The sequence below is a fragment of the Epinephelus lanceolatus genome, chromosome 1 (genome assembly GCF_041903045.1).
Source record: "Epinephelus lanceolatus isolate andai-2023 chromosome 1, ASM4190304v1, whole genome shotgun sequence".
NCBI lineage: Eukaryota > Metazoa > Chordata > Actinopteri > Perciformes > Serranidae > Epinephelus > Epinephelus lanceolatus.
The window spans coordinates 5154125-5179027 of NC_135734.1; the positions used below are offsets into that span (position 1 = coordinate 5154125).

General features: G+C 40.4%; 1 protein-coding gene and 1 pseudogene across 1 annotated transcript in view; both read right to left on the bottom strand.

Moving 5' to 3' along the window:
* The window catches only part of aldh1l1 (aldehyde dehydrogenase 1 family, member L1), a 32940-nt gene extending 25615 nt beyond the window's left edge, over window positions 1-7325 (bottom strand). Inside the window, exons 1-7 of the mRNA XM_033627734.2 lie at window positions 7222-7325; window positions 5311-5456; window positions 3872-4106; window positions 3627-3792; window positions 2397-2498; window positions 1141-1230; window positions 159-296 (exon numbers count right to left, since the gene is read on the bottom strand). Coding sequence (XP_033483625.2) covers window positions 159-296; window positions 1141-1230; window positions 2397-2498; window positions 3627-3792; window positions 3872-4106; window positions 5311-5437 — 858 coding nt within the window. The 5' untranslated portion in view covers window positions 5438-5456; window positions 7222-7325. The remainder of the gene's footprint in view (window positions 1-158; window positions 297-1140; window positions 1231-2396; window positions 2499-3626; window positions 3793-3871; window positions 4107-5310; window positions 5457-7221) is intronic.
* A 6363-nt stretch (window positions 7326-13688) lies between these two features.
* LOC117256496 (uncharacterized) lies at window positions 13689-15341 on the bottom strand (annotated as a pseudogene).
* Window positions 15342-24903: the final 9562 nt, after the last annotated feature.

The window sequence follows — 24903 nt, forward strand, 5'->3', positions numbered from 1 at the left end:
AGGAAAAGTGGTTATCATATAGATCGAACAAGACACAAGGACAAATGTGACTGAAGTGGATTGTAAACTTCTACCCCAGTCAGAGGATACAAGCTTCCATTAGACCTCAAAGAAGCAGAGGAAGAAGAAGAAGAAGCAGCAGCTCTTCGTTGACTTACGGCCTTGTTGTCATTGCCAAACAGCACCAGGCCTGCCTTTGTGACGATACCGGGGCGGCTGGCTCCAATGATCTCCAGGGGCTGACCGTTAGCTGAGGTGCCATTATCCACCAGAGATGAGCCATAAAAAGTCACTTTCTGCAAGAGGACAGACACAAGACAGGTAAAGACAATACGTCATTTTGTTTTCACTTAGTTTCTGGCAATCTCTGCACAATACACCTGATTATTTGAATGTATTTACCAGTATTTCTCTTTGTCATTAAATACTCAGGACTCAGTAAGCAAAGATCTTTTTAAGTTTAACACTCAATAACTCAGCTATAGCTGCTTGCATAGCATTAAGAAAAACAGAATTACAGAACATGAAATAAGCTAAACTGTTCAAGCTTTTGGCAAGACATGTCCCTACCTTGGATGGTAATATGTCAGAAAGACATTGGACTCTCACATCAGACAGATATGAAGTTAATTTGTTAACTTAGGTTCAGGAGCAGGACCACGCCTCAACCACACCTTTAATTACCTGCCAAGCCTACTTATACCTGGTCAACTCATCACTGCTATCTTTGTCTCAGATTTCTCCCCTCTTTCCCTTTCCTTCATCCACCATCCTCTATTTCTCATCCCAACCCCATCTGCTTACCCTTACACACCTCCCCTCATCCTCTCCTCCCTTCTTCTTCAATGTGATGCATACCTCTCCCATGTCTTGTTCTAAGTACTGTCTGGGGCCTGTAATCAGCTTGTGCTGAAAATGCCTGAGATAGAACCCCCACACTGTGTCTCCCTATCCCAAACCAACCTCGCAGAGAACATCCCTATTCCACCTTCAACCCCCCCAGCTTTAATTATAATCACTGGCAGTCATTATCATTACCAAGTAAGTAAAGTAAATCCTATAGTAAATCAATATTTAAGATATTTTATGTATTAATGGATGGTGTGAATTCTGTTCTAGCATCCAGACGTGTTGTGTTACCTGTCCATCAACCTCAGCCCAGGCTCCAGGCACTTTGTCATTTCCTCTGATCCAGTTGTGGAGAGCCTCAGCAGACTGGTTCCAGTCAATCTGCCAACAGAGGAAGCTGCTGTCATCATGTCTTCACATGGAATATACACTAAATTAAAACTGTGACTGTTGCACTGGTGAAAGTCTGTAAGTCCATGACTGAGTGAATGCTGCCACCTCCTGTTTCAAATTAAAAGTCCTCATTTCAAATAACTTACTTGATTATTTGTCAATCTACGCAATTTTTTCAGGCAGTTGGCGGTTGAAATGTGTCTTCACTAGGGATGGGAATCACCAGAGGCCCCACAATATGATATTATCACAATACGTAAGTCACAATACAATACTATTGTGATTTTAAATGTGTTGTGATATACTGCAATTTATTAACTTTCTTCAACTGCAAATTATGTCCCCAAAAACTTTGGCAACATCAACAGTTTTATCGTGTAAAATACAGTTATTATGTTCATCTCACTTCAGCCATTTTTATTGCAGCAAAATGTATCTAGTACACTGAAAAGGCAATGGGTTATATTAAATTAGTAGTACTGTATTTGTAATATTAATAATTTCTAAAAAAAAATTGATACTTGGTGTCTGTGTAACAATATGATAATGCCACACAAAAATATTGCGATACTAGGCTGTATCAATTTTTCCCCCTCACCCCTACAGCGTACACATGCAACATGGAGGTAGTGCAGAGTCAGCCATGAATGGCGCCACTGGGGCAGTTTGGGGGTTTGGAGCCTTGCTTAAGGGCACCTCATCAGTGTCCTGGAGGTGAACTGGCACCTCTCCGGCTGCCAGTCCACATTCCATACTTGGAATGTTCCCAAGCCAAGTTTCCACAGACTGAGCTACTGCCGCCCCCAGTGTTTCATACACAGTGCATCCATATACCAGATTTGGATCTAGTCTTATGAATCCTTTCGAAAATACAAAATTACTCCACTCTAAGGTATCTTATTTCAAATTTAATTTCACTGTTTTACCAATTACAAAATACTCAAAGGTAACTGAAATACATGTTTCAAGTACAAGTAACAGAAATGCTGCTTATCTCTGATGACCATTTTGTATGAAAGCTCCATACACAGAGATTTTTATTTGATGTTTAGATCCAGACTTATATACTTATTTAGTTATTTATTACTAACTGTATTAATTCTAAATTACTGTTTGTAATGACAATAAACCCCCAACACACACAAAGTTATTACCTTGGCATTGTCTTTCTTCTGAATGCACTCATATGTGGCTCCCTCCTCTGGCTGGGTGATTCTCGGGGCCTTCCCTTCTGCAATCAGCCTCACAGCATCCACCTGGAACCACAACAAGTTTCTTTCTAAAATACTGTACATCTGTACTGTCTGGTCATTCATGCATTTTCCAAATTTTCTTTTTTAACTTTTCGATAAAAAATATTCCCAGTGTATATCACTTCATTTTCTCTGAGAATTAGAACAAAGTCGACAAGCCACTCAGCACTACCCTGGAAATCCAGAGGTCTTGCGAGAGCACAATTTGAATTTGCTCAGCGAGTCACTCTGGCAATCAGTAATGATGCTCATTACCTATGCTCATGAAACCGAGCTGCACCAATCACATCGGTGTATCTGATATAGGCAGGCCAGAGGCGAGCTAAACAGATGACGACAGCGCTGCAACGACGAAGTCCGGAATCAGTCAGTAAACATTGCAAGATGGCTACGGATGAACACCAGTTGATTGAAACGGCTTTGGCCGCTACAATGAACGAGTTAGACTTGGCTTTTTCTCTAAAAGAGGAACAGAAGACGGTGCTCGAGTCTTTCCTTTGCAAGAAGGATGTTTTTGCTGTTTTGCCAACCGGATACGGCAAGAGTCTAATCTACCAGTTAGCTCCGCTGGTAGCTAAGCTCTGGATACGTCACCCCGTGTATTGTTCTGATTGGTCGTAGTGTTATCCAATTGTGTGCAGTGATATTTACAAATGCACGCTTGGTGCCGCCCCCCGAGTTGGGCCATTTTCATTACTCATAGCCAGACCCTAAATCCTTCTAGATTTGGCTCTGGATTTCCAGGCTAACTCAACACCCTACCACGGGCCAAATTTGGCCCATGGGCTATAAGTTGAGTATTGCTGCTCCAGACAGACTGAGAGTGTAGCTGATCACACACTTTAACCTCTGAGGCAAAACAAAAGCATGTTAAAGTTTAACTACAGCAGGCGAGAGCAAAGGCTCCCATGAGTTCCTGGTATGCTTTTCCATTCATGTAAATGTGTATTTTGGGGTTACACCACATATACACACCTAATTCACAATAAGTGCATGGAATGTCTTTATAATATACATGTTTTCTCTGCATACCATACCATACTTTTTTTTACCACCTGGCTCAGCCTACACCACCACAACACAGCCTGTGTTTTCTCCACCCACAATGCATTGCCCCATCAGAACACTTACAGTGCCTTTGACTCCCTCTGGGAAGAGAAACCTCTTGTAGATAGTGTTGACAGTGTCGTTGGGTTCAACATCACACTCCCTCTGCAGCAGAATGGGTCCGGTGTCCAGTCCATCATCAGCCCAGAACACTGTGAACCCGCCTTTTTGGTCCCCATGGATCAGGGTCCTGTGTGCCAGACACAGCAGGTAAAACACTGAACTTGTCACCATGCCAACCCCAACCTAAAGATCACCACATGACTCACCAGTTGATAGCTGAGGCTCCCCTGTGGCGAGGCAGCAGGGAGGGGTGGTAGATGATGGAGCCGTGTTTGGGATGGTCGATGACCTCCATGGGGATGAACTGGGAGCAGAAGGGCAGGACATTGAGCTCGGCACCAGTGGCCTTATACTGAGCCACCACCTCTGGAATCGCCTGGCCCTTCACACGCCAGCGGGGGAACTTGAAGACAACAACACCATCCTTCTCTGCCTCAGTTGCTGTGTGAGAAAAAGAAGATTAAACTGTGCCTTACAAAAATGCTTTTAAATGATTTTTATCATGAATTAATCTTGATTATTTGTTTAGTTCATCACGTTATTGTCAAAATAGTGAAGAATGCCTATCAGACTTCAAGGTAATGTATTCAAATAGTTGTTTTGACTGACCAACAGCCCAAAACCCAGAAGGTATTCAGGGAATGTGAAACAGAGAAAATCTGCAAACCCTGCTGATTTTCATTTAAATATCCAATTGGTCATTCTGGGCGCGCCATCGGTATCAGCAAATATCAGCTTTTAAATAAACTCTTAATTGGCCAACATGCTTTTTCTCATTTTGCACAATAAATGAATATTTCATGCATTGAAAAGTATTCTGTTTCATGTCTCCATCTGCTAGTGGGTCATCACAATAAGAGTATGCATGCATAATATGATGTTAAGTCCACTACAGAATAGACTTGATGATCACTAAAAGTAGGTGGGGAAAAAATGGATATATCAGTATCAGTATCGGATATCAGATAAATAAGTTGTTATGTATCAACATGTTGGATATCATCAAAAAATACAATATTGTGCATCCCTACTATCAATCAGCCTACTCACTGTGTGCTATCTTGAATTGGTAAGGATGTTTTTCTCCCATGCCTCCACGCCTTTTAAGCTATCTCCATCAGAAAATACAAGCAGCTCATACTGACAAATCCAAAAATCAACATTTATATATTCAAAGAGCATATCCTCTATGTCATGGAGAATGTTGGAATTCGTAGTACTCATAGACATTAAAAACTATATTAATCTCTAGCTCTTCCCCCTTTTTCTACAGTGCTGTAAATCCAAATATAGACATGTTATTGCCTATTACTGTCCGAGTATAAAGATGACAATCTGTATCATTAGATATAAAGACAGCAATTTCGTAGATGGTGACACACTGCACTTGGCCACAAATCCTGATGACAATGCAACTTTGACAGGACGGCTATATTGAGTTTTCTAGTTAGGTGGGCCAAAGTGATAAAAGCCGTGATGTAAGAGTCCAAATTTCATTTGGCACCATCCTGAGTCTATTCATGGCAGGCATGCTTGCTTTCAGTGAGAGGGAAGACAGTATTTCCATTAATATTTTACTTTAACTGCTCCTACAGCCATGCACTAACAGCAAAGCTAAACTGTGGTCAGTCAGTGAAGTTCTCACCCAGTGGGTCAGCCTTGCCATCCTTGTCAGGGATGGTGAAGACTCCTACGATGGTGTGGCCATCCTTCCTCAGCTCTTTGTAAACCTCCTGGCCAAACAGACTCTGACCGATCACTGCAATCTTCATTGTCACACCTCACTGTGTTCTGGAGAGGCAGCAACACACACCAGGACAGCCAGCAGGGTTGTGGTATATGGATTATGTCACATATGAGAGAAAAAGAAATACATTTTTACACTGTAAGTGAGGGTTTCTTAGGCTGGGGCTCAAAATCCTGCATATCATTTTTCATATGTGCAAGTTCTTCGCAACTATGAGGAAACTGAAACATATCAGTCAGTTCCAATCTTTCTTTGGCCAAAGGACACTTAAAGGTCCAGTGTGTAGGATTTAGGGGGATATATAGGCAGAAATAGAATAAAATATAGTAAGTACTCTGTTTTAAAACCAGTGAAAAGAGAGCCTTGGAAATATTAAATGATTCTACTGACCTATAACAGCATATAGACTCCTCTTTGAATGAAAGTCTCCCGACTTTCATTCATGGATACTTTTTTCTTCAGTGATCTGACTGGTCAGATTTTGGGATGTTGACAGGTTGTGATTCGATATCCTGAAGTTAACCTGCTCCGGAGCAGATTAGCTGTTCAGCATAAGTTGCCAGGGTGATTTATCCCAGTAAAAAGAGAACCAGCTTCATAGTACTGAACACCCAGAGTCAACCCTGAAATTATCGCGCTAACTCCAAATCCTGATTCGTAGTACAGGCCTCTGGTCCATTTGTTTTGGAGAGGAGTAGACCTCTGTGGATAATTCAGCTCCTGGTAAAAATCTCCTGAACAATGAACACTAAAGTAATTCTGAATGGGAGAAGTTTCAGCTGGCTGCAATCTGCAATCCTCACTGCTAGATCCCACTAAATGTTACACAATGGACCTTTAAAGCTCCAAGAGACCATTAACTTAATTCAATCAACACACTGACTTCAGAGTGCTCTCAGTCAAGTTCAGACAAGACAGACCATACCTGTGCTTCTGCTGTATGCATGATAAATCATCATGATATAGCTCTGTGGTTAAGGCTGAGCAGGTCACAAGGCCTCTACTCACACTTTATGCAAAGTCTTAACTGTCTGACTCAGTCCAAAGAGCAAATTGAGCAGCTCTGTGGTGGTTTCACCATGGTATGACCTCAGCATAAAGACCTTGAAGAATAATGCTGTGCATGTGTACACATTTATACACTTAGATGACCAGCCTTACTATCCCATATAGCAGTGCTGTGAATAGATTTGGAATATATTTCTAAGTAGTAAGCAGTCTGAGAAACATATTTTGCATATCGTTTGTCATCCTACAGTTTGACTTTATAAAACGTTATAAAAACACTTGTGTGATGATTAAGACGCACCCATTCTACCGATTCATTCTACAGAAGGTGCTCAGTAATCGTGACTGGTCCTCTGTTTGACAGTTTATTGACCCCGAACAAGAGAGGGGCGGGGCCTGCTGTTCTGCCAACTAATCAACTCCCACACTGAAGCTCATGCCTCTGGTGTGGACCAATCAAAAGCACAGATGAGTTGAATGGATTTGACAGCCCACTGAAGGCACAATGCTCAGGCAGACCGTTTCACCACACAACATTCAGATTAATGATCGAATACTTCATCGAGTCATGTGCAGCCACAGTGTGGAACTGTAATAATAATATCCTCAACAGTTAATGCAAACAACAGTCTCGTTTTGCAAATTCAAACGATCTTTGTGCGTGTGTGTGCGTGTGTGTGTGTGTGTGTGTGTGTGTGTGTGGCGGGAGACCAGCCAGCAGTTTGCACTCTTTTTGATAAGCATTATGCATCATGTAAACAATTTGAAACAGAGGAAAACAATAAAATATTGTGCCCTTACCGTCACTCCGCCAGCAGACCCAGTACCCCTCTGCTCGCCTGGAAAGAGCGATCAGTCAGAGTGCATTGCCTTTAATTTCCTCCCCCCAGCAGCGCAGACAGGCGGCCCAATTGCATAACATGCAAATAAAACATAGTGATTGGACAAGACGGGCCATGAACGGCCAATCAGCTGGGGCCATGGCTGGGGCACGTTTAACCTGTAAGCGGTGTGCACCGTTTGCTACAGCTTAAGGGTTGAACTACTGGTGCCTAACCGTAGGCTACTGTCAATAGTCTCAGTATTAGGGAGGCGTGAACTACATGTAATTAATGGTCCTGTGTGTAAGTGGTGCCTAACAGTAAGACACAGATTGCAACCAGCTGAAAGCTCTCCTGGTTAGAATTCTTCAGTATTCATTGTTCAGGAGGTTTTTTTTCTTGGGTGCCGAATTATCCACAGAGGTCTCTTTCTCTGCAAAACAAACGGGCCCAGTGATTTACACTGAGTAAAGCATTGTCACTGTAAAATAATCATTGTTTTAGCCATCCGGAACACAGCATAGGCTCAACATGTTTGTTGAAACGCTGTGCAGCTGACTTTGAGATAAGTTTCTTGTTTGGTGGGTGTGTCAGAGGTGTTACCCACCAGCAGCGATGTGTAACCAAGTTCTGAAAGGCAACAGTTTTAATTTGCTCTTGCTTTGGCAATGTAAATGTACTTCCCATGCAATAAAGCTCCTTTGAATTGAACTGAAATAAATCCCACAGTGAGCATGCTTGCATAACTTAAGGTGTTCAGTGCACTAGTGTTTACATTTAGATAAATATTTTGCTACATTTTGTTGGGCAAGCCCAATGACATGGAAACTAAGTAATGTCAATTTCAATAAATCACTTTAATATTACATGAGGACCTGTCTCTTAGTGAGCAAAAGGTATTCTCACAAAATGAAAGGCAGAGTTCGGCTCCAGGCCAGGTACCCGCAGTAACGCAGTGGGTAACCCAGAAAAAGCTTTGTGACAGGTCAGAATTGTATATACATTTGTATATATTTATATCTATATAATTATATTCAAAAGTATGGGCACACGTAAAAATGAACTAGTACACACGGGCAGGCAGCCGGTGAAAACAAAAATAGATTTTTTATTTTTCAGAATAAAACAAATGAAAAAGATGTGCAGTATATGTGTAATATTTTGACATCTAAATCACTATTATCCACAGTTCCTTTCATTTTGAAAGTCAATGACACAAGTCAAACCTTTGACTTGTTGTCACATTCGGCACCAACATGGAGGACTACAGCCACGAAACTTTGCAGGCCGAGGATGAGGTGGCAGCCTACAACGTGTTCAAGACACCCAAAGAGGATCCTTTTGATCATTTTATGGTGGTGGAAAGAAAATGCTGAAATGTTTCCTAACCTGGCAGTGATTGCGCAGAATGTTCGCGCAGCCAGTGAAAGAGACTTTTATGCATACTGGTAATAAAATGCTGCTACAGCAGGTTTATTTTCTTTATGACCAATCATGGGTAATGTTAGGTTATGTTAGCAAACTTTAGTTAGCTGTTACTGGAAGAGACTTTAGCCCTTCAATTCACTGACTTAAGCACTCTCTTTTACTCGTGCTGCCATTCCAACACATTTTATAACTTGCAGAATTGTACTTTTTTACATGCTCACCTTTTCACTGACTAAAAGAGATTGTTCTAGTTTTAACAATGAATTTAAAGAAGCCCATCAATTCAACACTGTCTCTGTTTTCTTTATACTTAGCCTAGAAACAAATTACATTTCTAACTTAGGAGGATAATAATGGAAAATCTTAAGTCAACAACCTTTTTCCATGACGAAAGCACAACGATCACAAGCTAAAAATAGATCTTGATAATAACAAATAAGACAGAATTAATGTTTCATTTTCACTGATGAGACAAGACAGGATGAAAAGGTTATCGCTGGACCACTGGACATTGAAAGCTGAAAACGGCCATGTCTGTAATCTTCAAATGCTGCATGAGCGACAGGCTGGTTAACTCCAGTAATTAGTCTGCTGGAGGATGTTTCGCAAGCCAGCAAAAACACTCACACCGGAGCAGCATCAGTCGTTGGTGCAAGTTGTAAGCTGTTATTCAGCTGTAAATAATCAGCCATGTGTATCTGACTGTGGATGGTGGAGCTGCTGAATGGATTTGTGGAGTTTGTTAGTTGCAGTGGTGGCTGTTAGCAGTTAGCTCCTCTCATTAGCCACTGAACGGCAGTGGAGCAAACAGCAACCGGCCGTCGGACTTCATTGTTGATCTCCGTAGGACTCCACTCAGTCCGGACTGGAGAAGTTTTATGGTTTGATGCCCAGGCAGGTGGAAGGCTCAGTTATCTGTGAATGTAGCTGTGTTGTAAGTAAATGGTAAACCTGTCAAAGAACTGCTGGAGAAATGATAGTAAGTATGGAGCAATTATTTGTAGTTGCAGAAAAAAAATTGTCTGAAGTTTTTATACTACCTGTCACCTTGATTCTAATTTTTGAAACACAAATTACCCTCACTGGGTTAGTTTAAAGATAAAAAAAAAATTAATAATGCATAGAAAATATAATGACTGAAAGTTGACTAAAATGGTTTGAATTTTTGTCGACTAAAACTAGACTAAGACAAAAAAAATAAAAATGAGTAAAATGTGACCAAAACTAACAAGCATTTTCATCTCAAGACTAAGGCCCTGTTTATAAGACAACAATTTCAACTGAAAATGTTAAACTTTAGCTGCGTTATGGCCAATCGTTTACACGACAGCAGCGTTTTGAAAACGGGTTCCAGAGTGCAATTTTTTGGAAACTGCACCGTCTCCGTTGTCATGTAAACTTGTAATATGCAGTTCCTCTGAAAACGGGGACTTTTTGCACATGTGCATTACGGTTCCAGTCACTAGAAATGCGCGAGAAAGTCGACCATCACAACAACAATGGTGGACTCCCGAGCTCTGTTTGTGCCGCTCACCCTGTTGAATTTATCAACGCTTCTTCATCATAGTGTAGATTTACTGTAGCAACTCCATCTCGTCGTCCGTCCAGACAAACGTTCATGCAGTTGCCATTTTGTTTGTTTATACATTGCCGCTCTGTAGAATGAAGCGTAAGTTTCACACCGCCACCTACTGGCCTGGCATGTATACTGCAGCGTTTTTGGTCATTTTTGCGGATCCGTGTGCATGGCGATTGTTATCAAAATGTTGTCATCTAAACACGGAACTTTTTTCAAAACAAAAATGAGAAACTATTCTGTTTTCAGTGGATCGTTTTCGTGTAAACATGGCCTAAGACTAAATAAGAAATAGTTGTTTAAAATAACACTGTTGTTAGCTGAGCTTGTCACCTTTTTAAACTACAACATTGTAGAGCTCCTCAGAGGTGTTTGCGCGCATAAAAGTTTAAATTTTACAATGACGCAGAGATAAGGCAGCAGCAGACAGTCACAGTTGGCCATTTATCAGCCATAAACCCTAAACAGATTCCATGTTATCCAAAGTTCCTAACAAAATCCATGACAATCATTACACAACCTGTTGCTGTTACGCTGATAAGGAGAAATGACAAGAACTCACTCACTAACCCTGGGACTCCCAGGCTGGGAGCTGATATGGTTGCTGTTGCTCTTGTTAAATAAGTTCAAAGGAAAGCAAGGTCAAAGTTGGTGTGTCCAAAAAGGCAGCAAAACAGTGCAGCTTCACCCTGCAGACATACTGTACAGTGCAACACACAAAAAAGTGAGATTTTTTATCACCATCTGCATTTCACTGCAAGTAAATTACATTTTTTCAGTGTTCTGCTGTATTTTCTCATCAGTTTATAACATGATACACCAAAAAACAGCAATTGAGCCTTTACAGCAGAGTATTTTATAGTGGCCCAAATAGTTCAGACTCTTTTGAAGCATTTTGGGCACACTGATCTCTTGGCTGATAGATCCCAGAATTCTTTTGTCTTTTGGTAGTGGAGTGTTTCATTCTCTGCCCTTCGCTGAGGCAGTCATGTTTGCTTCGTACCAAAATTTTCATCCTTTTAGTTGAGATTATGTGTCATTTTTGTCATGACAGGTCAAAGGCCAATAGTGTACTATGAGAAAGCTCAACACTGAATGTTAGACTGAGCCACTGCATTCAGTTTACCTGCGTGCATGGTGACATAATGACAAAGTCAAACGTCATAAACAGGTCTGCAGTGAGAACTCAAACAAGAACACTCAAAGGCTCTGAACAGCAGCTCTGATCCTCATCTGTGTAAGATCATCTAATTATTAACACAAGCAGGACAGAGAACACTGACTTCAGCAGAGCTACTATAGCATTGTGTTGCCACACAGCCATTTTTGTCCATTTACACTCACACAATACGTCCTCAATTATGTTGTAATACTTAAAAAAAAAGAGTCAGGGTCCTAAGGAAACCATTAGCCCTGTTTATATTGCAATATGACTTTCTGGAGGCCATGCTGAGTCCCTTTTTTGGGGCCATCCACACATGGTTCAGCTCCATCAAATCTTCACAAAAATGGTCTGAAAACAGGTTTTTCTGTAATTTTACAATCTGGACAAAATTGGATTCACAGTAATAGATGAGTAAAGTTAAAGTTCTTCAGTTAAATTTATTTTATTTATAATACCCAATATCACAAGGGCTTTACAGCAGACATCCCTCTGTCCTTTGGACCCTCGCAGCAGATAAGGAAAAACTCTCCAAAAAAAAAAAAAAACCTTTAATAGGAAAAAAACAGAAGAAGCCTCAGGAAGAGCAGTTGAGGAGGGATCCCTCTTCCAGGACGGACAGGTGAATGAATGAATGAATGAATGAATGACTTTATTTTGAACCAAAGTTTAAAACAAAAAAACAAAAACAGAAATGTTCGAAAAGGAGTAGGTAGAAGTAAAACTTATATGATCCTACCCCTCTTTCACTTTTCTTCTATTAACTTAAATTCTTTGCACCAATTTTTTACATATATTTCCCCTATTAATTTAAATTATTTGCACAATTTCTTACAGGTATATATATAGTTACAACAATCAACCCATTTTTTACAACCCAATTTATAATTGTATTACATTCCTAAATTATTTACAATACACTTGGTGATACTAAATATAAATTTCCCTAACAGCTTTTCCTCTACCCAGTACCTGTCAAGGGTTTGTTTTTTTTCTACAGTTTTTTAAAAATGGTTTACATTTGTATTTTCTTTAAACCAACCTTTTCGACAAATCCACCCCACACACTGAAACACACAGACTTTTTTTAGTTGTATAAACACACAGTTTTTAAAGTTAAGTTTTCCTCTCAAGTTATAACCCCCCTCCCTGTCACAAAACATTTTTTGTATGTTACCTGGAAGTTAATTATTTCTTGCTCTGAACATGATTAGTTTTTCCCAATTGCTAAAACACAAAAGCCAATTCTCTAAACCAAATGACCAGTTCTCTAAACACGTTTAATAAAACTAGCCCCCGTTTGCCAAAACCATAAACACATTTCACATTAAGACACAATTCACAAAACACAATCCTCCTTTTCTCATAAATCTAAACACATTTTGTCTTGCTAAAACACAAGTTGCAAAAAAGTTTGCTCAGATTATCAAATTAAAGCTCGTGATGCAAAATGCTTGCCACAGTCAGCAAAATTTGAACACAATGAACACACCTGGCTTCATTCATTTACAGTTTTTCTCAAATGCTAAAACACATTTCACAAACGTTTCCTCTATGTTCCCCAATGTCTAAACACAACACCCTTTTCTAAAGCTACATAAACACAACCACACCTTCTCACTTCAAAACTCAAACTTTCACACCAAAAGAGCAGCTCGAAGCTTTCAAAAATGTAAACACTATACACATCATTACACACTACAGCAAAACAATTGAAAACACAATGCTCAATTTGTGAGAAGGTTCTTTGTTTCATAACTGCCAATGCATATTTTTTTAGAAACTTTACAGTAATGGATCTTCTTAGATCTCTGTAGAGGATTAGGCATTTAGATTTGTGAGTTTCATATGAAGAGTATAAATCTATAGAAAATACTGCATCTACACTACTGTAACACAACTCAATGCAAAAACAGAATCTATTGCACACAACAACTCTTGAAAACATGTTCAGGGTGTGAAGTTTTTTTATTTACTTTATTCACACCACAATCACTGTGCGGCATCATGTCGCTGAGCTGCATCGGGCCACATCACTTCATCCACATCGCAGGCTATATTTTCTCTTGCCAGGCCCCGCGGGAAAAACCCCCTGGAATGGCGAATCCATCCTTGGAAGGCCTCCACTGGGACGTCAGCACAGGCCAGCTCCATTGCCCTTAGGAGGTTCTCTCTAGTGTATGGTTGTCTGTCATAAACCTTCCATCTCCACGATGAGAAGAACTCCTCTATAGGGTTCAGGAAAGGGGAGTAGGGTGGCAGACAGACGTTTAAAAACTGGTTACTGTTGGTGGTGAACCACTCTGATTTGGTTTGTTCTGTGGAAGCAGACATTGTCCCAAATGATCACATAAATGGGATGTGCGGGCCCAGGATGGTGTTGTTGGCGGTCCAGGAGGATGTCTTTTAGCTCCTCTAGGAAGGTGAGGAGACGTTGGGTGTCGTAAGACCCAAGGACAGCATGCCGGTGGACAAGCCCCTCCGAACCCATGGCCGCACAAAGAGTAATATTACCCCCCCGTTGGCCAGGAACCTCAGTGATGGCTCTTTGGCCAATGATGTTACGGCTTCTTTGCCTTCGTTTCTGCAAGTTGAAGCCAGCCTCATCCAGGAAGAGGTACTCATGAGGTCTGGCCATCGCGTCCAACTGTAATATCCTGTGAAAATGTGAAAGTGCACAGGTGTTCAGAACAACAGTCAATCAGGTAGCACAGTATTGTCCAGAAGTAATGTAGGCCACTGAGCAACACAGTATGTCCACTAACTGTACTGTGAACATGGATGTATACTTACTTGCACATACTCGTAACGTAGGTCTTTGTGTCGCGCAGAGTTGCGCTCAAAGGGAACCCTATAGACCTGTTTCATTCGCATCTTTTGGCGCCGGAGAACTCGGTCTATTGTGGCCAAGCTGACATCATCAATGCTCTCAAAGTTGACATTATCGGCAATGACTTTGTCTCTGATCTCCCGGAGTCTGATGAGGTTGTTCTCACGAACCATATCCACAATGAGGGTTTCTTGTGCCGCTGTAAATATGGCAGCCCTCCCACCTCTATGTGGCATTCTTTCAACTCTAAAGACAGAAACATGTGTTGTCAATTGACACGTTTTACAATAACAACTGATTTGAAACCAATAGACTACTTTCACAGGCTTGTAAAACTGTATTGTGACAAAGAAAGCAATAGAGTACAATACCTGTTGTGTTGTCTGAATGCCCTGATAATGTTGGCCACAGTGAACCTACTCAGGTTTGGACGGACTCTTAGTCCTGCTTCAGCCATTGTCATGCCATGGACAATGACATGGTCAATGACTGTTGCTCGCATCTCGTCTGTAATGATGGTGCGAGGTTGTCTTGCTCTTCCTCCTGGACCTTCTCCTCTCCCTCCTGGACCTTCTCCTCTTCCTCGTTGGCCTGCTCCTCTTCCTCCTCTGATTTGAACTCCTCTTCCACGTTGGCCTGCTCCTCTTCTTTCATGGCCAGCTCCTCTCCCTCCTCTGACTCGGATTTGTCTTCCCCTGACTCTGCCTTCATCCATTGTGTTTGTTTGGAAACTGTGCACTCTGAACTTGCTTTTATACATGTGGTCACAGCATTAGCAACAGGTGTCTTCAATTTTGAGTCGTTGTGTGTAATGAATGACGCCAGGTGTGTTCATTGTGTTCAAATATTGCTGACTGTGGCAAGCATTTTGCATCACATGAGCTTTCATTTGAGAATATGAGCAGAGTTCTTTTGCAACTTGTGTTTTAGCAAGGAAAAATGTGTTTAGATTTATGAGAACGGAGGATTGTGTTTTGTGAATTGTGTCTTCATGTGAAATGTGTTTATGATATTGGCAAATGATGGCTAGATTTAGTAAATGTGTTTAGACAACTGGTCATTTGGTTTAGAGGATTGGCTTTTGTGTTTTAGCATTTGAGAAAAACTGTAACATAATGACTCAAAATTGAAGACACTTGTTGCAAATGATGTGACCACACCTATAAAAGCCAGTTCAGAGTGCACAGTTTGCTGAAGGTTCCAAACGAACCATTGTTTTCAATGAGTATTGTTGTGTATAATGGATCCTCTGTAGTGTTTGCATTGAGTTGTGATGCAGTACAGTAGTGTACATACTGTATTTTCTGTAGATTTACATACGTTTCATATGAAACACACAAATCTATGAATGCCCAATACTCTACAGTGATATATTCTGAGAACAGATACTGTAAGGTTTCTAAAAATGTGCTTTGGCAGTTGTGAAAAAAAAAGAACATTCTCACACGCTGAACATTGTGTTTTCAGTTGTTTTGTTGTAGTCTGTAATGATGCGTATAGTGTTTAAATTTTTGCAGGCTTTGAGCAGCTGTTTTGGTGCGAAAGTTTGAGTTTTGAAGAGAGAAGGTGTGGTTTTGTTTATGTAGCTTTAGAAAAGTGTGTTGTGTTTAGAGTTTTGGGAAAATGGAGGAAAATTTTCTGAAATGTGTTTAAGCAATTGAGAAAAACTCTAATGCAGTTTTAAATTTGACCAGATCCATAAATTTCAATGCATGTGATATTAAAAACAGTGTGTTTGTGTGTTCCCTATACCCAAAGTTATGTGTGATCCTTATTGCTTTCTTCTCAAGTATGTATAATGGCTGCAAGTTGCTTTTGTAAGTGTTGCCCAAACTTCCACACAGTACAGTAGATACAATAATACAAGTGAAGAATAGAGAATGTGCAGGAAATAGTGGTCCAGTTTTTTGTTTTTCCAAGGATTGCAATGCTCTTTGCCAGTTTTGTTCTTATGTAATTGAGCTGGGGTTTCCAGCAGATTTTGTCGTCTACTATCACACCCAAAAATTTGTTTTCATAAACTGTTTAAATGTTAACATTGTCAGTTGTCATCTGTACATCTGTGTGTACATTTTTGTTCCCAAATAACATAAATTAAGTTTTATTCAAATTTAAAGATAACTTATTTCTGTTAAACCACTGTTTTAATTTACCCATTTCAGATGTGACCTCTTTCAAAAGCTGCTGCAGATTTTCCCCGAACAAAGAACATTAGTGTCGTCAGCAAATAAAACTAATTTAAGTTTTTGTGAAACCATACATATATCATGTATGTACAAAATAAACAGTTTTGGCCCTAAAACAGATCCCTGCAGGACCCCAACTGTTATGTCAAGGTATGTTGACACATGATTGCCTATTTGTACAAACTGTTGTCTCTTTCTCATGTAGCTTTTCACCAACACAACCCTTCTTATCCCATATATTTCCATTTTCCTAAACAATATGTCATGGTCCAAGGTGTCAAATGCTTTTTTTAAATCAATAAAGACTCCTACTGTTATCCATACAACCAGTAATTTCTTCTACTAAATCCAGTAGTGCCATTGATGTAGATCTATTAGCTCTAAAACCATACTGACTGTCTGACAATAAATTATGTTTTTCAATGAAATCATCTAACCTTTTAACAAACAGTTTTTCTAATATTTTAGAGACAGTAATGACACAGGCCTAGAATTATTGAATTGCTGTTTGTCCCCAGCTTTATATAGCGGAATGACTTTGGCGGTTTTCATTTCTTTTGGAAATGTACCAGTTGTGAATGATACATTGTAGATGTAGGTTAGTGGGTTTACAATACTGTGGATGACTTTCTTGATTATAAACATATCAGTTTCATTCCAGTCAGTAGATGTTTTGTTTTTACATTTGTTCACAACATCTATGATTTCTTTTGAATCTACAGGATGGAGAAAGAGTGAGTTTGGATTTTTTCTTATATATTTTTCATCATCCACCCCATTTTTTGATTTCTTATCTAAAAAAGAAGAATAAATCAGTTCGCACACTGCAGGGCTCCAATGTTCAGTTGAATTTATTCGAATATAAGTAACGTTTCAAGCGTCAGGCTCTTCATCAGACTTACAAGACAAAGGGTGCTGACATCTTAAATACACACATGACGTCACATGATATAATGATGCGTTACAGGAGAAGAAAAAAGGAGGAAAAACAATATACTCCTGTCAGAAATATACAACATAGTGCAAATAAATCCTAGAAAAACCACAATGCAAAAAATAGATGAATAAAAGATATGTCTATGTGCCAGCGCACAGACACAGACAGACACACACACACACACACACACACACACACACACACAGACACACACACACACACACACACACACACAGACACAAACACACAACCCCTATCTGTGAATGAACAATAGAACATCCACACACATACACAGCAATGTCCGGAAACCAGTGCTGTACAGTAAGAAATACGTCACATCATAATCACATACATCAGCTACAAAGAGCATCAGTGTAAATATGTACATACAAAAAATACAAAGATACCCATGAAAAAGTATTTTGAGAAAACTCTCTTAAAGAGACATACCAGAGCAAGGTCTCTGTACCAGACATCAGGCTGTAAGGCCATCATAAAGGACAGGAAGAACAGATAACCTTAACAGAGGGGCCCCTCTATGTAAAACAATAAGCAAACACACACCTTGTAAATCCACTCATTATTGAAAGCTCCACCTACAGAGTAACATGTCAGGTAAAGTATGACACAATGGATCAATACCACAGAGCACTTACACCAGAGAATATCACAGATAAATTACAAAAAAGGTCGAATGTCCATCTCCTTGTTGAGGCCCTTAGGCGACAATGTATAAATCCAAAACAGTTCATGTTTCAAGAGTAAATTGTCAAGGTCACCACCTCTCCTTGGTAGTTGAACATGTTCAATCCCGGTGTAGCTAAGGGAGGTCAGAGTGTGGTTCAAAAGGTTAAAATGAATGGCCACAGGGCTCCTTTGATCATGGTTCCTGATAGCACATCTGTGTTCGGAAATTCTGTTTTTGAGAGGTCTCGAGGTTTTTCCTATGTACGCAAGGCCACAAGGACATTTTAACATGTATATCACATTTGACGTTTTACAAGAAATAATACTTTTAACAAAAAACTTTTTGCCTGTACGTGGATGATGGAAAATATTAGTCTTTCTGGTGAAGTTGCACTGTTGGCAGTGGCCGCACTTGTAGTTTCCGGGTGGCACAGGACCCAAAAACGTAGGAGTGGGAGGGGGACTAGGGCAGTCCACTCTCACTAACAAGTTTTTGAGGTTAGGAGGTCTTTTAAAAACAATGTGGGGTGGATTGTCCATCAATCCTGTCAAGGCTGGGTCGGTGGCCACCACGTGCCAGTGTTTATTAATGATGGCTGCCATGTCCTTCGCCATGGGAGAGTATTGGAAGGCACAGGTGATACGATTGTCAACAGTTCTCTTTTTAGTAGTGTACAGGCAATCAGTTTGTGTGCGATTAGAAAAACGATCTGAAGCTAGACTCACCCACTCTCTCTGGTAGCCTCTTTGTAGAAATCTGTGTTCAAGGTCCATCGTTTGTTTGTTGAAATCAGCATCAGAACTGCATATATGGCGTATACGGTTTAGCTGGGCCACAGGAAGGCTCCTTTTCAGATGAGTCGGGTGGTATGATTGTCCATGTAACAGAGAGTTTCTATCAGTGGGCTTTCTGTACAGTGTGGTGCTGAGGCCGTCACTACCGTTGGAAATCAAAATATCTAAAAAGTTGATTTTGTGGGGATCATGTGCCATTGTGAATTTCAAATGTGTGTTGTGTGCGTTGATAAAGTTGTGAAATTCTTTCAGTTTTTCCTCTGTGGAGGTCCATATGAAGAAAACATTGTCTATGTATCTTCTATATGTAGAGATATATGGCAGGAACGGGTTCATGGAGGGATTAAATACAACCTTGTGCTTGAACAGGCCCACATACAGGGACGCAAAACTGGGGGACATCTTGGATCCCATGCTGGCCCCAGAGACCTGTAAGAAAAAGTCTTTGTCATGCATAAAGTAATTCGTGGTCAGCACCGTCTCTAACAACTTTAAAATGTATGATGTGCTTGGTGTGGGCTGTTCAGAGGAGTTCATTTCCTGTTTTTGAAGAAACCATTCAGCTGCCCTCAGCCCGCCTTGTATAGGAACATTAGCGTACAGGGCTTCCACATCCATAGTCACCAGAAATTGTTGATTGTGGTTAGGTTGGACATTTTTTATCATTTTAATGAACTCGATCGAGTCTTTAATATAAGAGGGCAGAGCTGTTACACAGGGCTGAAGAAAGTAGTCCACAAAAGCAGATATTTTTTCTGTCAAAGAGCCAATAGCAGCCACAATGGGTCTGCCTGGAGGAGTGTCATTATATGTTTTATGTATTTTGGGTAGAGTGTAAAAAGCTGGTGTTACAGGTGAATTGACCAGCATAAAGGAGTGTTCATGTTACGTAATTTCACCTTGAGCTAGAAGGTCATGGAGGACACCGTGGACTTTAGTTTTGAACTCTGTGGCAGGATTTTCAGGAAGTTTCAGATTAGGTTTCACTTTGTATTCTCTCTTTTGTCCCAAAGGGCAAGCCTGACCCAGTCCTAACTATAAGCTTTATCAAAGAGGAAAGTCTAAAGTCTAGTCTTAAATGTGGAGATGGTGTCTGCCTCCCGGACTGAAACAGGAAGATGGTTCCACAGAAGAGGAGCCTGGAGAGCTCATTCTCATTTCGCACACATTCTCAGAGCGCAATGTTCTGGTGGGATAATTGGGTACTATTAGCTCTCTAAGATATAAGGGAGCCTGACCATTTAGAGCTTTTTAATTGAAGAGAAAAAAAAATCTAGATTTTACAGGGAAGAACAGCAGAGGAGATACCTGCACACCCATGCAACTGGGCTGGACAGCCACAAAAAATGTTTACAGGCTGAGATCAATGCAAAAAAAAAAGTCAATTTATTTTGCACAAAAAGAAGGGTGCTCAAAGTGGAAAAAATAATAAAAGGTGAATAAAAAGAGCAGCAAATGTTTCAGTCCCTGACTATCGTCAGTGAAGACAGTCAAGGACTCCTGTCGTGCTTTCTTGGGCCCAATCCCAAACCACTCCCTACCCACTACCACTTCACTACCGAGTGTCACTCCAAATCAAGTTACACTCGCAGCTGCGGAGGGCACTCCTGATTAAGGGGAAGTGTATGAAAGAGAAGCCAAACCATGGGACGCCCTCGCCACTCTACTGGAAGAAGGAAGCAGATGTAACCATGGATATCGACAGATGCTTTGTGAAAGCAAAATAGAGCAACAGGCTATTAAAAAAAAAACATTTAAATATTAATTAAAATGAGTTAAATTAAAAAAACTCTAATAAGTCAGATAAGAGATACAGTGCAGTGTAATCAAAGTATTTAACTTGTTCATATTTTATAGACACAGTTTACACATTCACAGATGAACTTTATTAATTAATCTGGGCAATCTTACCTCCATCCCTGCTTTGCAGCATTCCTCTTTTTAGTAAAGAGACTCATTTTTAATCTGTAGATTGATTAACTGCTTTGTTTGTTCTTCTGTCCCTGTGAACACATAATTATATATTTTTTAAAAATCATGAGAATGGGATGAGGATTTTTTTAGACAGTTTTAAATAGTTCATTTAAGCATATGGATGTGGAGGTTTTCATCTTTTGACACCAAACATTCTGTGAGTTTGTTTGAGACTGTAAAGTCAGTGTGAGGAAAACAAATATGTGTGTTTGATCTAAAATATTTTACAAAGTAGAAAGACGGAACTGTTACATTTGTACGTTGTTTCCTCCATTGTGATGTTGCACTTCCTGCTGGGCTCATCAGAAGCCTGCGCTGATGCACACTCGCTATCTACGGGCTGAGCAGTCCACTCGCACTCAGCGATAATTGGTTTGGGATGGCCCTTAATATGGCGGAGCTCCGCGTGACCGTGCAAACGGAGGGGGAGTGGATAGGGCGAGGGGATAGGGGCCGGTTTGGGATTGGGCCTTGGTTGTCCATTGTTGTGATGCACCCCAAGATTAACTTTTCTGTTGCCCTAAACAGGCACAGTTTCACAGCAGCCTTAAGATTTTACAGGGAGCCAGTGCAGAGAAGCTAAAATACAGGAAAAATATGATCTCTTTTTGTTGTTCCCATCAATACACATGTTGCTGCATTCTAGGTCAGCTGAAGAGTCTTCAGAGATTTGTTGGAGCAACCTGATAATAAGGAACTGCACTAATCAAGCTTAGAAGTAACAAATGTGTGGACTTGTTTCTTTGAATCTTTTTGATATGCCAGATTTTTGTAATATTACTCAGGTAAAAGAACACAGTCCTTGAAGTTTGTTTTATATGGGAGTTAAAAGACAAATCTTGGGTTCCTTACAGTTGTGCTGAAGGCCAGAGCAATGCCACCTTGAGAAACTATAGAAACTATAGAGAAAATCTCTATCTGATAGAGAGTGTCTGAGGTGTCTGGGGCCAAGAACAATAAATCAGTTTTGTCTGAATTTATCATAAGGAAATTGCACCTTATCCAGGTTTTTATGTCCTCAGGACATGTTTGAAATTTAGTTAACTGATCCATTTTCTCTGGCTTGATTGATAGATATAATTTTGTAAAAACTTTAGTATGCAAAGATGATTCATCATGAACATGAATGAACTGAAATTGATCAGCTAAAGAGAGCCCACCATTCGCCCTTAAGGGGAAACAACAATCCAAAAAAAGACAAACAAAATGAATGAATAAACAAATAAATAGATAAATTAAACCTAAATAAAATAATGTAAAACAATAACTCAAAGAGTGTCACCCCTCAATGGACAGATTCCCTCCCACAGGGTCTGGGAATGGTCCGGGTCCAGGAGGAGGCACTAGACTTGGGTAACACTTACAATGGGCCAGCCTCCACCTCTGGGTCTGGGCACGGCTCAGGGTAAGTCCTCCAAAAATTAAAATGATATAATAACCAACTAACAGGGGGGAGGGTGGAAGCCTTGCTGACCTAACAGCAAGGCTAACCTAATGCCTGTTTCCTGCTAAGGCTCTCGGTTGTGCAGCTGGGGCCCGGTTGGGAGGGTCTCTCGCTTTCTTCCCCCCGCCCCCTGGTTTGGTACCACCTCTTACTGCTGTGTTCGTGTGTGTGTGTGATATGTACACACACACACACACATATATATGTATATATATATATATATATATGTATATATATATATATACACACACACATATATATATGTGTCCTAGCACACGTTTAATGCAATGTAAATTCTTATTTTAATGTAAATTCAATAGTGCATATTTGACCATTTCTTCTATGAAATTTTAGGGGAAGTTCAGCCTCCCTTGCTGTCTAAGAGCAATCACCCCTGATATATACACATAAATATATATGTATGTATATACATACAGTACAGGCCAAAAGTTTGGACACACCTTCTCATTCAATGCGTTTTCTTTATTTTCATGACTATTTACATTGTAGATTCTCACTGAAGGCATCAAAACTATAAATGAACACATGTGGAGTTATGTACTTAACAAAAAAAGGTGAAATAACTGAAAACATGTTTTATATTCTAGTTTCTTCAAAATAGCCACCCTTTGCTCTGATTACTGCTTTGCACACTCTTGGCATTCTCTCAAGAATGCTTCAAGAGGTAGTCACCTGAAATGGTTTTCCAACAGTCTTGAAGGAGTTCCCAGAGGTGTTTAGCACTTGTTGGCCCCTTTGCCTTCACTCTGCGGTCCAGCTCACCCCAAACCATCTCGACTGGGTTCAGGTCCGGTGACTGTGGAGGCCAGGTCATCTGCCGCAGCACTCCATCACTCTCCTTCTTGGTCAAATAGCCCTTACACAGCCTGGAGGTGTGTTTGGGGTCATTGTCCTGTTGAAAAATAAATGATCGTCCAACTAAACGCAAACCGGATGGGATGGCATGTCGCTGCAGGATGCTGTGGTAGCCATGCTGGTTCAGTGTGCCTTCAATTTTGAATAAATCCCCAACAGTGTCACCAGCAAAACACCCCCACACCATCACACCTCCTCCTCCATGCTTCACAGTGGGAACCAGGCATGTGGAATCCATCCGTTCACCTTTTCTGCGTCTCACAAAGACACGGCGGTTGGAACCAAAGATCTCAAATTTGGACTCATCAGACCAAAGCACAGATTTCCACTGGTCTAATGTCCATTCCTTGTGTTTCTTGGCCCAAACAAATCTCTTCTGCTTGTTGCCTCTCCTTAGCAGTGGTTTCCTAGCAGCTATTTGACCATGAAGGCCTGATTGGCGCAGTCTCCTCTTAACAGTTGTTCTAGAGATGGATGGGTCTGCTGCTAGAACTCTGTGTGGCAATCATCTGGTCTCTGATCTGAGCTGCTGTTAACTTGTGATTTCTGAGGCTGGTGACTCGGATGAACTTATCCTCAGAAGCAGAGGTGACTCTTGGTCTTCCTTTCCTGGGTCGGTCCTCATGTGTGCCAGTTTCGTTGTAGCGCTTGATGGTTTTTGCGACTCCACTTGGGGACACATTTAAAGTTTTTGCAATTTTCCGGACTGACTGACCTTTATTTCTTAAAGTAATGATGGCCACTCGTTTTTCTTTAGTTAGCTGATTGGTTCTTGCCATAATATGAATTTTAACAGTTGTCCAATAGGGCTGTCGGCTGTGTATTAACCTGACTTCTGCACAACACAACTGATGGTCCCAACCCCATTGATAAAGCAAGAAATTCCACTAATTAACCCTGATAAGGCACACCTGTGAAGTGGAAACCATTTCAGGTGACTACCTCTTGAAGCTCATGGAGAGAATGCCAAGAGTGTGCAAAGCAGTAATCAGAGCAAAGGGTGGCTATTTTGAAGAAACTAGAATATAAAACATGTTTTCAGTTATTTCACCTTTTTTTGTTAAGTACATAACTCCACATGTGTTCATTCATAGTTTTGATGCCTTCAGTGAGAATCTACAATGTAAATAGTCATGAAAATAAAGAAAACGCATTGAATGAGAAGGTGTGTCCAAACTTTTGGCCTGTACTGTATATATATACACACACACACACACACACATATATGTATATATATATATACACACATATATGTGTATATATATATATACACATATATGTGTGTGTGTGTGTGTATATATATACGTATATACATACACATATATTTATGTGTATATATCAGGGGTGATTGCTCTTAGACAGCAAGGGAGGCTGAACTTCCCCTAAAATTTCATAGAAGAAATGGTCAAATATGCACTATTGAATTTACATTAAAATAAGAATTTACATTGCATTAAACGTGCGCTAGGATGCGTTTAACATCATGACTATGATGTTCAAACGTCAGCTGTTTATCACCAGTTTTCAAACGCGACCTCCTTGTCATACATTCTCGTGTCAGCACGTAGGACACTGAGCCTCCAAGCATTCCTATGAGACAGCGCTGAGCAGGTTTTTTCATGCAGCAAAGCAAGATGGACATTGGAGAAATTGTTAATTATTCTATTCTTATTTCAATGTAAATTCAATAGTGCATATTTGACCATTTCTTCTATGAAATTTTAGGGGAAGTTCAGCCTCCCGTGTTGTCTCAGAGCAATCACCCCT